Consider the following 11,194-nt stretch of genomic DNA (forward strand, 5'->3'; position numbering starts at 1 on the left):
CGCTCATGCTGGCGAGGCGCCCAGGTATGGCTCGGGCTGAGGGCGGGGCGGGACTGGGGGGCGGCCCTGGGCTCCCCGGGAAAGCGAGGAGAAGGGGCTTTCCCGGACCCCAGGAGGCGAAATCTGGGGACCCCAGGGTGCAGGGTTATGGGAGCATCCGAAGGTACGCCTCCCAGCGAGAGACCTGGGACAGCCGGACAGGAGAGCTGGGGACGCCACAACGGTGGGTCGGAGGCCACCTGAAAAGTCAGCCCCCTTCCCACTCAGGACCCTGGAATCGGGGGCCCCGCCTCCTCCTCTCTCGGACCCTGGAATCTAGGTCCTCAGCTCCCTCCTCCCTCAGATCACGGCGTCCAGGCCTCCAGGCTAGAGTGGGTTCCTCCAGGACACAAAATGCAAACCCCAGGACTTTCCCCTCTCAGAGGTTATCAAGTTTTGAGAGGCTCAGAGACCTCTTGGAGAAGCTAGGACCCTGTGGCTCTAACCAGCAATTCTAAAGATTCCCCTAATTCGGAGTCCAGACTCTGTAAAGCACCCACCTCCCTCCAGGAAAGGGCTGGAGTACTAGCCCTGGGCAGTGACGGTGGAACAAAGTGTTTCCAAGTGACAGGCCCCCTTCCTGGGGCCTCAGAGAAATTTACACACCTGTGTGGGGGTGACAGGAGGGGAGGAGCCCTGAGGGGCTGGACAGAGGGGCAGAGGCATGAAGGAGCCAGAGAAAAGAGAGGAATCTCTTTGCTCACCTTGCTGTCTGCGGCTGAGACCCAGCCCTGGGCACCAGCCTGGCCCCATCTCCCTCCCCTGGGGCAGGCTGGGGCCAGAGGTGAGTGCCTGGGAATTCAGGGCCCCTGGCACAAGCATAGTCAATGGTGGGTCCCCAGGGGTAGGGCTGGGCCAGGCTGGGCGGAGAAGGGAAGGGAGGTTCTGAGAACTGAGGTCTGATGCCAGGATGCCAGCCCAGAGTGTGAGGGAGTGCGCTGGTTTCCCGACAAGAACCACTCTATCTGCCAGGACCCGACCTCCAATTCCCCCAGTTCGGGAGTCCAGGCCCTCAGACCCAGGAGTCTGCCCCCAGGCCCTCCTCTCTCAGACCCAGGAGTCCAGGCCTCAGACCCTCCTCCCTCAGACCTGAGAGTCCAGGCCTCAGCCCCTCCTCCCACAGACCCTGGAGTCCAGGCCCCAGCGCCTCCTCCCTCAGACCCAGGGGTCCAGGCCCCCAGCGCCTCCTCCCTCAGATCCAGGGGTCCAGGCCCCCAGCGCCTCCTCCCTCAGACCCAGGTCCAGACCCCCAGACCCTCCTCCCTCAGACCCAGGAGTCCAGGCCTCCAGTCCCTCCTCCCTAAGATCCAGGAGTCCAGGCCTCAGCCCCTCCACCCACAGATCCAGGAGCCCACGTCCCAGCCCCTCCTCCCTCAGACCCAGAGGTCCAGGCTCCCAGCTGCTCCTCCCTCAGACCCAGAGGTCCAGACCCCCCGGTCCCTCCTCCCTCAGACCCAAGGGTCCAGGCCCCTAGTCCCTCCTTCCTCAGACCCAGGACCCTGTGCTGCAACCTTATCCTGTTCGGAGGTGACTCACCTTACCCTCTCCCCTGTTCCATCAAAGAGACAGGGGGCCAAGGGGCGGTTAGGGGGCTCTGGCGCCAGGCTGGGCAGGTCTCAGCCAGCCTGTCCCTCCCACATTCCTGAAACCTGCCCAGCCCTGTCCCCCCTCACCGCCCCCACACACCCATCCCGCTGGAGCTGGAGCTCCAGGCCCAGCTGCAGCCTCCACCCCAGACCCTCACTCATGGGAAGCAGAAGAGACCCAGGCCCTGAGAGAGCGAGACACAGAAAGCGGCAGAGACAGAGAAGAGAGATGGAGACCCAGATGGAGAGAGACATTCATCTCACATCACCTTGGCAGGCCCTGCCCAGGGTGCTGGAGGCAAAGGATGAGCCGGGTTTGGCCCTGCTTCTGGAGGTGTTTGCTCTGCTGGAAGGGCAGAGGTAGTATTAGCCCAGGAGTGTTGAACGGAGGCCACGGGGCTCTGGGCAACCCAGGGAGGAACCCTTAGCTCTGCAAGTCGAGGGAGAGATGGAGAGAAGCACTCACAGGTTGGAGGCTCAGAGATGAGGAGGTAAGGGAGGAAGAGGAGCTGAGTCTGCCAGGCACAATGGCTCACGCCTGTTATCCCAGCATTCTGGGAGGCAGAGACGAGAAGATTGCCTGACCTCAGGGGATCGAGACCAGCCTGGGCAACTTGATGAGACCTCATCTCTACAATAAATCAAAAAATCAGCCAGGCGTAGTTCCAGTTACTTGGAAGGCTGAGGTGAAAGGATTACCTGAGTTCAGGAGGTCAAGGCTGCTGTGGCCGGGAGCATGCCACTGCACTCCAGCCTGGGCGACAGAGTGATTCTGACTCAAAAAAAAAAGAGGAACTGGGTCTGAGGGAGAAGGGACTGGGCATGGACTCCCAGGTCTGAGGGAGGAGGAGGGGCTGGGAGCCTAGATCCCTGGGTCTGAAGGAGGAGAGTCTGGGAACTTGGACTCCTGCATTTTGGGGGAGGAGGGACCCTGTCTGGAGGGCTCTGTCCGGGGAGGGAGCAGGGAGATTGCTCAGTTGCTCTCCTGCAGGTGCCCAGGCCGAGGTGCACCTGTCTGTGCCCCCCTTGGTGGAGGTGATGCGAGGAGAGCTCATCACCCTGGACTGCACCCCTCTGGGTGCCCATGACCATTACGTGCTGGAATGGTTCCTTGTGAGTGCTTTGGGCTGGGAGTCGGGGTGCCGCAGGGCTGCAATCCTTCATCTCCTTGTCAGGGTGTGAAGAACCAAGCTCATTCCATGTCACAGATGGGGTCGTCGAGACCCGGCCAGGGGGCAGGGGTGGCCGAGGTCCCCAGTGTCTGGCACGGATGAGTCTACCATGACCGAGTCTTCCTTCAGACCGCTGGCTCTTGAGAGAGGCCATTCGGGGGCTGACACCCAAAAAGTGAGAGATTGGAGGGCAAGACGAAAGGAGAGAGACAATGAGAGACGGGCGGGAGAGAAGAGACAGAGAGGAGAGAGAGACAGAGAGGGGGCAGGGTGGGAACGTCATGGAAGGGAGAAAGGGCAACAGAGGGGAAAAATCTAGCAACTGGGTTAGGTAGGGACAGGGGACCCAAGAGACCGTGACAAGGGGGAAACGGCCATGACAAGGGAGAAACGGCAGTCATGATGCCGCAGAGAGACAGAGGCCAAGGAGGCTGAGCAGAGCAGGACGGCTGAGCTCAGAGCCTCCCTCCCGCCCGCCGGCAGACCGACCGCTCTGGGGCCCGCCGCCGCCTGGCCTCAGTGGAGCTGCAGGGCTCCGAGCTCCAGGGCACGGTGCATGACACCCGGGGCCGCAGTCCCCCCTACCAGCTGGACGACCAGGGGCGTCTGGTGATGCCCGAGGCCCAGGTGGGCGACGAGCGTGACTACGTGTGCGTGGTGAGGGCCGGCGCAGCGGGCACCGCCGAGGCCACTGCGCGGCTCAGCGTGTTTGGTGAGTGTCCGTGGGCACCCCCGGGAGGGGCCGGGCAGGAAAGGGCAGAGGGTGGGGGCTCCTGACTGGAACGTTTCCCGTAGCAAAGCCAGAAGCCACGGAGGTCTCCCCCAACAGAGGGACTCTGTCTGTGATGGAAGACTCTGCCCAGGAGGTACCTGGGGAATGGACCGTGATCCAGGGCTCCAGGAGAGGAGGGGGCGGGGGTCTGGGCACCTGGGTCCTATCCGAGGAGTGTCCTGGGTCCTATCTGAGGGAGGAGGGGCTGAGGGTTTGAACTCCTGGGTCTGAGGGAGGAGGGGCTGAGGGTTTGAACTCCTGGTCTGAGGGAGAGGGACTGAGGTTTTCAGAATCCTGGTCCTATGGGAGGAGGGGGCTGGAGGCCCAGCCTTCTTAGCCTGAGGAGTTGGACTTCTGGGCCCCTGAGAGTAGGGAGTTAGGGAGCCCAGCTCCTGTGTCTGAGTGGCGAGAACTGAGGGAGAAGGACCCAGACTTCGAGTCCTGGCTGGAAGCCCAGGGCCAAGCCTGTGTCTGCCTCAGATCGCCACCTGCAACAGCCGGAACGGGAACCCAGTGCCCCAGATCACGTGGTACCGGAACGGGCAGCGCTTGGAGGTGCCCATGGAGATGAACTCAGGTGAGCGGCGAGGAGCCCAGAGACACAGGGGCCGGAGCGGGCGGGGGCCGGAGTGGGCGGTGGCCAGAACGGGCTGACCCCCTCCCCCTCTCTCCCAGAGGGCTACATGACCAGCCGCACGGTCCGCGAGGCCTCGGGCCTGCTGTCTCTCACCAGCACCCTCTATCTACGGCTCCGCAAGGCTGACCGGGATGCCAGCTTCCACTGCGCCGCCCACTACAGCCTGCCTACGGGCCAGCACGGCCGCCTGGACAGCCCTGCCTTCCACCTCACCCTGCACTGTGAGTCTGTGCCAGCCCTCAGCCTCCCTCCCAGGCCTCTCCCTGAGGCCTGACTCTCCCCTCTGACCTGACACCCTCCTGCCTGATGCTGAAGGGTGTGTTGGTGCTAGCCACTGGCCTCAGACCTCAAGGGGTGGCATGAGCCCTGTCCTGACCTCTGACTCCACTAGGCACCACGAACGCCATGGATTTTTATGACTAAAGGGTGTGCGTCTCTCTCTCACACTAAATTTGCCCCATCTGGCCCCAAATCTGACACACCTGTTGACCACACTGACCTCTGACCCTTGACCTGGTCTTTCAGTGTATCTTTTTTTCTTTTTTTTTTTGAGTTAGGGTCTCACTCTGTCACTCTGGCTGGAGTGCGGTGGCACTCTCACGGCCACTGCAGCCTCCACCTGCTGGGCTCTGGTGATCCTTCTGCCCCAGCCTTCCAAGTAGCGGGAACTACAGGCGCGCGCCACCACGCCTGGGTAATTTTTTGATTTCTTGTAGAGACGAGGTCTTGCCATGTTGCCCAGGCTGGTCTGTAACCCATGGGTTCAGGCTGTCCTCTCGCCTCCGTCTCCTACAGTGCTGAGATGACAGGCGTGAGCCACCACGCCTGGCTTCAGTGTGTCTCACCTTCTGAACTCTGACACCCAATCTCTGAATAGATATGAAGCTGAGCCTTGAAACCTGTGACCTCTAACCTTGGGCCAACCATAGCCCTGCCCTCTGCTGCAGGGCTGACCTCTCTCCCTTGGCCAGCCTTGACCATCCCCTGATCATAATTCCCATCCCCCCGCCCTTCCCTAGATCCCACGGAACGCGTCGAGTTCTGGGTGGGCAGCCCGTCCACCACCGCGGGCTGGGTGCGCGAGGGCGACTCCGTCCAGCTGCTCTGCCGGGGAGATGGCAGCCCCAGCCCAGAGTACACATTCTTCCGCCTTCAGGTGACCCGCCTCATGGTCCCTTTGGGCCACCCCCGGCCCCTAACCTTTGTGACCTGCTAACCCATATCAGCCTCTAATGCTGGACCTGGGTGGGCCCCGGCCTCCTGACCCTGTGGTCCCACGAACTGAAAGCACCTCTGACCCCTGATTTGTGCGAATCCTGACTCAGCGTGATACCTGACTTGGGCGACCCCTGACCCCTTCCTCTGGCCTAGCATGACCCTGACCGGTGACCCCTGACCTCGCATGACCCTGCTGGACCAGGGTGGCTCCTGAGGCTGAGTCCTCCTCCCCGGTCATCCAGGACAAGCAGGAGAAAGTGTTGAACGTGAATCTCGAGGGGAACCTGACTCTGGTAGAGGTGCATCGGGGCCAGAGCGGCACCTACGGCTGCAGGGTGGAAGACTACGACGCGGACGAGGACGCACAGCTGAACCAGACCCTGGAACTGCACGTGGCCTGTGAGAGCCCTGGGAGGAACAGGAGGGAGGGCAGGCACCGGGGCCCCGGCTGCCTCCTCGCCCTCACCCCGCAGCCCTGCTGTGGGTCCGACATCCCCTATGTCTGCCTCCAGCCTTTTCTCTGCGTTTCTGTGGGGTTTGTTCTGGCTCTCTCCCCTTGGGCCTCCACCCCTGCCCCCTCCGATCTGTCCCACACACCACACGGCAGCTAGGGAGCACTTTCCTTAGCACAAACCCCGTCCTCCCCTGCTCAGAACCTGCCCTGGCTCCCCAAGCGTCCTTGGGTGAAAGCCCAGGTGCTTAATCACGGCCTTCAAGGCCCACCTGGCCAACTTGGCCTTCAACAGACCTCCTCCCCAGTCCAGGCTGTCTCCCCTTCACCCCTTAAGGCTCTCTGTTCATTCTTACTTCCATTCTTCTTCCTCCCTCTAACCGACTCTTTGGGTCCCAGGCTTCCAAGAACCCTTCTCGGTTCTCTTGCAGCTCAGCCCTGGGCAAAGGCTGTTCCTCTTTACATATGCCTTCCTGGGGTAGACCCTGAGCCAGGGACACGTTTGTGAACAAAACAGGCCAGTCCCTCCCACTGTAGTGGGAAAGACAGATGGTAAGCGCTCAGGGTATCCACAGGGGTGATACAGATGAGGCTGAGGAGCTGGCCAGAGGAGTGCGGGTAATTTTATTTTATTGTTGTTATTATTATTATTTTCTTTTTTTTTTGAATTGGAGTCTCACTCTGTCGCCCAGACTGAGTGCAGTGGCCACTCCCGGCCACCGCAGCCTCGACCGGCTGGGCTCCGGCGATCCTTCTGCCTCAGCCTTCCAAGTAGCTGGAACTACAGGCGCGCGCTACCACGCCCGGCTAATTTTATTTATTGTAGAGATGAGGTCTCGCCAAGTTGCCCAGGCGGGTCTTAAACCCGCGGGCTCAGGCAATCTACTCACCTCAGCCTCCCAAAGGCGCGGGATTACAGGCTGAGCCACCGAGCCCAGCTATTATTATTTTCAAGTCAGAGTCTCACTCTGTTGCCCAGGCTGAAGCGTAGTGGCTCAGTCACAGCCGCCGCAGCCTCAACCTCCTGGGCTCCGGCGATCCTTCCACCTCAGCCTCCAAAACAGCTGGGATTACAGGCACACACCACCACATCCGGCTAATTTTTTACAAATTTTTTGTAGAGATAAGGTCTCTCTATGGTGCCCAGACTAGTGTCAAACTCCTGGGCTCAAGCCTTGGCCTCCCATAGTGCTAGGATTACAGGCATGAGCCACCGCACCTGGGTGAGGATGATTTCAGAGGAGAGGTCGCAATCTGCATCCCTGAGAAGCAGATTCTGACTTGGAGGCCTGAGGGCGGGGCGTTTCTGGGCAGTACCTTGGAATCCACCCCTACTGGGGCTAGAGGTTGAGGGAGCAAGATTGGGCAAGGGAAGAGGCTGAGTTGCGGTCTGAAGAAGGCCTTGGTCGGTCCCACGGGGCACTCGGAAGCTAGAGTGGCCCTTCACAGTTGTTCCAGGTGGGGCAAGGGGGCTGGGCCTGCGTACCCCCAGGTTGACCCATGGTGTTGCCCAGGGAAGGGGCCTGAACTCAGGCCAGGGGCTCTCAGCAGCTGAGGCATTTCCCAGAGAGGCCTGACAGCTGCAGGAAGACAGCTGTCATCCTCAGCAGCTGGCAGAATCAATCCTCCGTGCTGTAGGGAAGAGCCGGGTGTCCACAGTAGGGAATCAGGGAGGCCTCTGTGAGAAGGGGACATTTGAGGAAGAAACCAAAGAACAGAATCGGAAAGGCAGAGCGCTAGAAGAGCACTCCAGGCAGAGTGAGCACATGCAAAAGCCCTGAGGCAGGACCCGACTTGGTCAGCTAGAGAAAAAACGGCTGGAGAAAAACACCGAGAGAACAGGGGAGCTGAAGCTCAGGGGCCAATCAGGGAGGATGAGGGCTGGACCAGGCAGGATCTTTTAGGCTGCATCAAAGAATTTGGCCTGAATGCCAAGGATACTAGGGAGCTACTGCAGGGTTTTAGGCAGAGGGGAGGGCTGACCAGTGTGTGTTTTGGATAGGTCCCTCTGGCTGCTCAGTGGAGGATGGACAGGAGGGAGGAGCAGACGAGGGAGGAGGTGGCCAGGACAGTCAGACTCGGGGCTAGAGATGGAGAGAAGCAGGGCGGTCCTCTTTGGAGGTAGAACAGATAAAGATTTGCTAAGCAGGGCTGGTGCCGCGGCTCATGCCTGTCATCCCAAAACTTTGGGAGGCCAAGGAGGGAGGATTGTTTAAGCCCAGGAGTTCGAGACCAGCTTGGGCAACATAGCTAGACCCTATCTCTACAAAAAATCAAAAAATGAGCCAGGTGTGGTGGTGCGTACCTACTCAGGAGGCTGAGGTGGAAGGATTGCCTGAGCCCGGGAGGCCGAGGCTGCGGTGAGCTGTGATGGTGCCACTGCACTCCAGCCTGAGTGACAGAGTGAGACCCCGATCCCCCCTCCAAAAAAAAAACTTGCTAAATGGATGGCATGGGGTAAGAGGAAGGTTACCCTCAAAGGATGAGGCTCGTGCAGAAGGTTTAGGTGGTAAGTTTCAGAAGGGGCGCGTGCCACCCCAAGGTCATTCTTTGACCTTGAGCTCGGACGTCCACTTGGAGAGAAGTGGCTGACTCAAGCGTGTCCTTTGGGGTCAGACTCCTGGATTTTGGCTCGAGTGCCTGGGCGGGAGGGTGGAGACTTCATGCAGATGGGAAGACCCGGGAGGAGCAGTGGGCGTTCCCTGCTTCCCACTGTCCACTCACGTCTGTACCCCCGAATGCCCTGGGCAGTCCTGACCCAGTGGCACGAGGGGCTAGGAAAGGTGACACACTATCCCCCACCAGACCTGGACCCCCTGGAGCTGAGCACCGGGGAAGAGCTCTCCTCACCCCTGGGCAGCAGCATGGCCGTGAACTGCTCCGTGCGAGGCCTGCCCGCCCCTGCCCTACGCTGGACCAAGGTGAGAGGGGAGGGAGCTCCAGGCCTCAGACCCCAGCCTGCACCTCCTCCCTCCCACCACCCCTCTCACAGCTGGCCATCTGTCCTCTCCCCGCCCCAGGACTCTGTACCCCTGGGAGACGGCCCCATGCTCTCACTCAATTCCGTCACCTTCGATTCTGCCGGAACCTACGTGTGTGAGGCCTCCCTGCCCACGGTCCCCGTCCTCAGCCACACCCGCAGTTTTACTCTGCTGGTCCAAGGTTTGAGGCCAGGGGTGGGAGACAGACAGGCTTGGAAGGGGACGGTGGTGGGTCGGGGCCGGGGCAAATAGGACCAGTCCGTGGCTGGCCTCTGTCATCTGCTCTTGAACCTCTGTCTCCCTCCACCTTCCTCTGTGTGCCTTCTCCCCCACCCCAGGGTCACCAGAGTTAAGGGCAGAGGAGCCCAAGGGTGAGGGCAGCTTGAAGGAAGGAGACGAAATCACGCTGATCTGCTCTGCCCGTGGCTACCCAGAGCCCAAGCTCAGCTGGAGCCAGCTGGGTGGCAGGGTAAGGGGCCGTCCTCCCCCCAGCCCTCCCGCCAGCCCCCAGGGGACCCTGCCTCCCGCTCATCCAAGTGTCCCCCCACCCACCTCCGGGGGGAACGGACATCTTTCACCTCCGGCCTCAGCCCCAGCCCTCGCTCCCCGGACCGGGCCTGACCCGAGCCTCCACAGCCAGCAGAGCCGGTCCCCGGAGGGCAGGGCTGGGTGAGCAGCTCTCTGACGCTGAAAGTGACCAGTGCCCTGAACCGAGAGGGCGTCTCCTGTGAGGCCTCCAATCCCCACGGGAACTCCAGGCACGTCTTCCACTTCGGCACTGGTGAGTGAGGTGGCGGCAGGGAGGGGACAGGGCGTGGCGGCAGGGCCCAGCCTCCTGACCTCGCCCCCCTCTCCCGTCCTGTCCCGCAGTGGCCCCCCAGAGCTCCCAGGCCGGAGTGGCAGTCATGGCCGTGGCCGTCAGCGTGGGCCTCCTGCTGCTGGTGGTCGCGGTCTTCTACTGCATGAGACGCAAGGGCCGCCCCGGCTGCTGCCGGCGGGGGGAGAAGGGGGCTCCGTGAGTGGCTGAGTGGCCTCACCCTGTCCCCGGCCACAAGCCCAGGCCCACGCCCAGCCCGTAGCCACACTCCACCGCCTCCTCCCTCCACCCACACGTGCCACACCCCCCCCGCCCCGCTCCCCTGCCTAAAGAGCCTGTCCCACCTCCATAATTGTCTCCTCCCCACCCTCATCCCAGCAACTACCCTCACCCAAGCCAGAACCATCCCCAAGCCCATCCGAAGCTTAGCACTATCCACATCCTCCAGCTCCTCCCCATCCTCCAGCTCCTCCCCATCCTCTAGCTTCTTCCCAACTTCCAGTTCCTCCAGCCCCTCCCCATCATCCAGCTCCTCCCCATCCTCCAGCTCCTCCCCATCCTCCAGCTCCTCCCCATCCTCTGGCTTCTCTCCATCCTCCGGCTCCTCCCCATCCTCTGGCTTCTCCCCATCCTCCAGCTCCTCCCCATCCTCTAGCTTCTTCCCAACTTCCAGTTCCTCCAGCTCCTCCCCATCCTTTGGCTTCTCCCCATCCTCCAGCTCCTGCCCATCCTCTAGCTTCTTCCCAACTTCCAGTTTCTCCAGCTCCTCCTCATTCTCCAACTTCTCATTCTTTGGCTCCTCCCCATCCTCTGGCTTCTCCCCATCCTCCGGCTTCTCCCCATCCTCCAGCTCCTCCCCATCCTCTAGCTTCTTCCCAACTTCCAGTTTCTCCAGCTCCTCCTCATTCTCCAACTTCTCATTCTTTGGCTCCTCCCCATCCTCTGGCTTCTCCCCATCCTCCAGCTTTTCCCCATCCTCCAGCTCCTTCCCATCCTCCAGCTCCTCCCCATCCTCCTGCTCCTCCCCATCCTCCTGCTCCTCCCCATTCTCCAACTTCTCCTCATCCTTCGACTCCTCCCCATCCTCTGGCTTTTCCCCATCTTCTAGTTCCTGCCCATCCTCCAGCTTCTCCCCACCTTCCAGCTCTAGCCCTGTTTCCAAACCCAACCCAACCCCAGCCCCAGCCCATAACCACCCTCAGCCCCTCCCCACCTCACCTCATCTCCAACCCTGATCACATCCCCATACTCACCCCCAACATGGAACCATCTCCTTCTCCATCCCCTACCCCTGGGCTCACCCCTCACTCGGCTTCTCCAATCCCAACCTGGCTTCTCCAATCCCAACCTCACACCACTCAGCTCTTCCCTGGCCGTATCCCCACCCAGCCCAAGTCCCTACCCATCTAACCTCCTCTCCAGCCTTGTCTGGCCTCCTTTCAACCCTAGCCTCCTGGCCTGTCTCACTTCCAGTCTGGAGCCATCCCAGAACCTCCCCCAGCCAACCCCAGCTGCATTCCC

General features: G+C 61.3%; 1 protein-coding gene across 1 annotated transcript in view; it reads left to right on the plus strand.

Moving 5' to 3' along the window:
* The first annotated feature begins 5 nt into the window (after positions 1 to 5).
* The window catches only part of BCAM (basal cell adhesion molecule (Lutheran blood group)), an 11,989-nt gene continuing 800 nt past the window's right edge, over positions 6 to 11,194 (plus strand). Inside the window, exons 1-13 of the mRNA XM_021718387.1 lie at positions 6 to 24; positions 2,617 to 2,738; positions 3,281 to 3,509; positions 3,593 to 3,663; positions 4,050 to 4,146; positions 4,245 to 4,427; positions 5,226 to 5,362; positions 5,667 to 5,823; positions 8,681 to 8,796; positions 8,896 to 9,037; positions 9,195 to 9,325; positions 9,493 to 9,637; positions 9,727 to 9,871. Of these exons, the coding sequence (XP_021574062.1) occupies positions 6 to 24; positions 2,617 to 2,738; positions 3,281 to 3,509; positions 3,593 to 3,663; positions 4,050 to 4,146; positions 4,245 to 4,427; positions 5,226 to 5,362; positions 5,667 to 5,823; positions 8,681 to 8,796; positions 8,896 to 9,037; positions 9,195 to 9,325; positions 9,493 to 9,637; positions 9,727 to 9,871 (1,694 nt within the window). The remainder of the gene's footprint in view (positions 25 to 2,616; positions 2,739 to 3,280; positions 3,510 to 3,592; positions 3,664 to 4,049; positions 4,147 to 4,244; positions 4,428 to 5,225; positions 5,363 to 5,666; positions 5,824 to 8,680; positions 8,797 to 8,895; positions 9,038 to 9,194; positions 9,326 to 9,492; positions 9,638 to 9,726; positions 9,872 to 11,194) is intronic.

The sequence above is a fragment of the Carlito syrichta genome, unplaced genomic scaffold (assembly GCF_000164805.1).
Source record: "Carlito syrichta isolate Samal-C Ts95f unplaced genomic scaffold, Tarsius_syrichta-2.0.1 Scaffold111585, whole genome shotgun sequence".
Classification (NCBI taxonomy): Eukaryota; Metazoa; Chordata; class Mammalia; order Primates; family Tarsiidae; genus Carlito; species Carlito syrichta.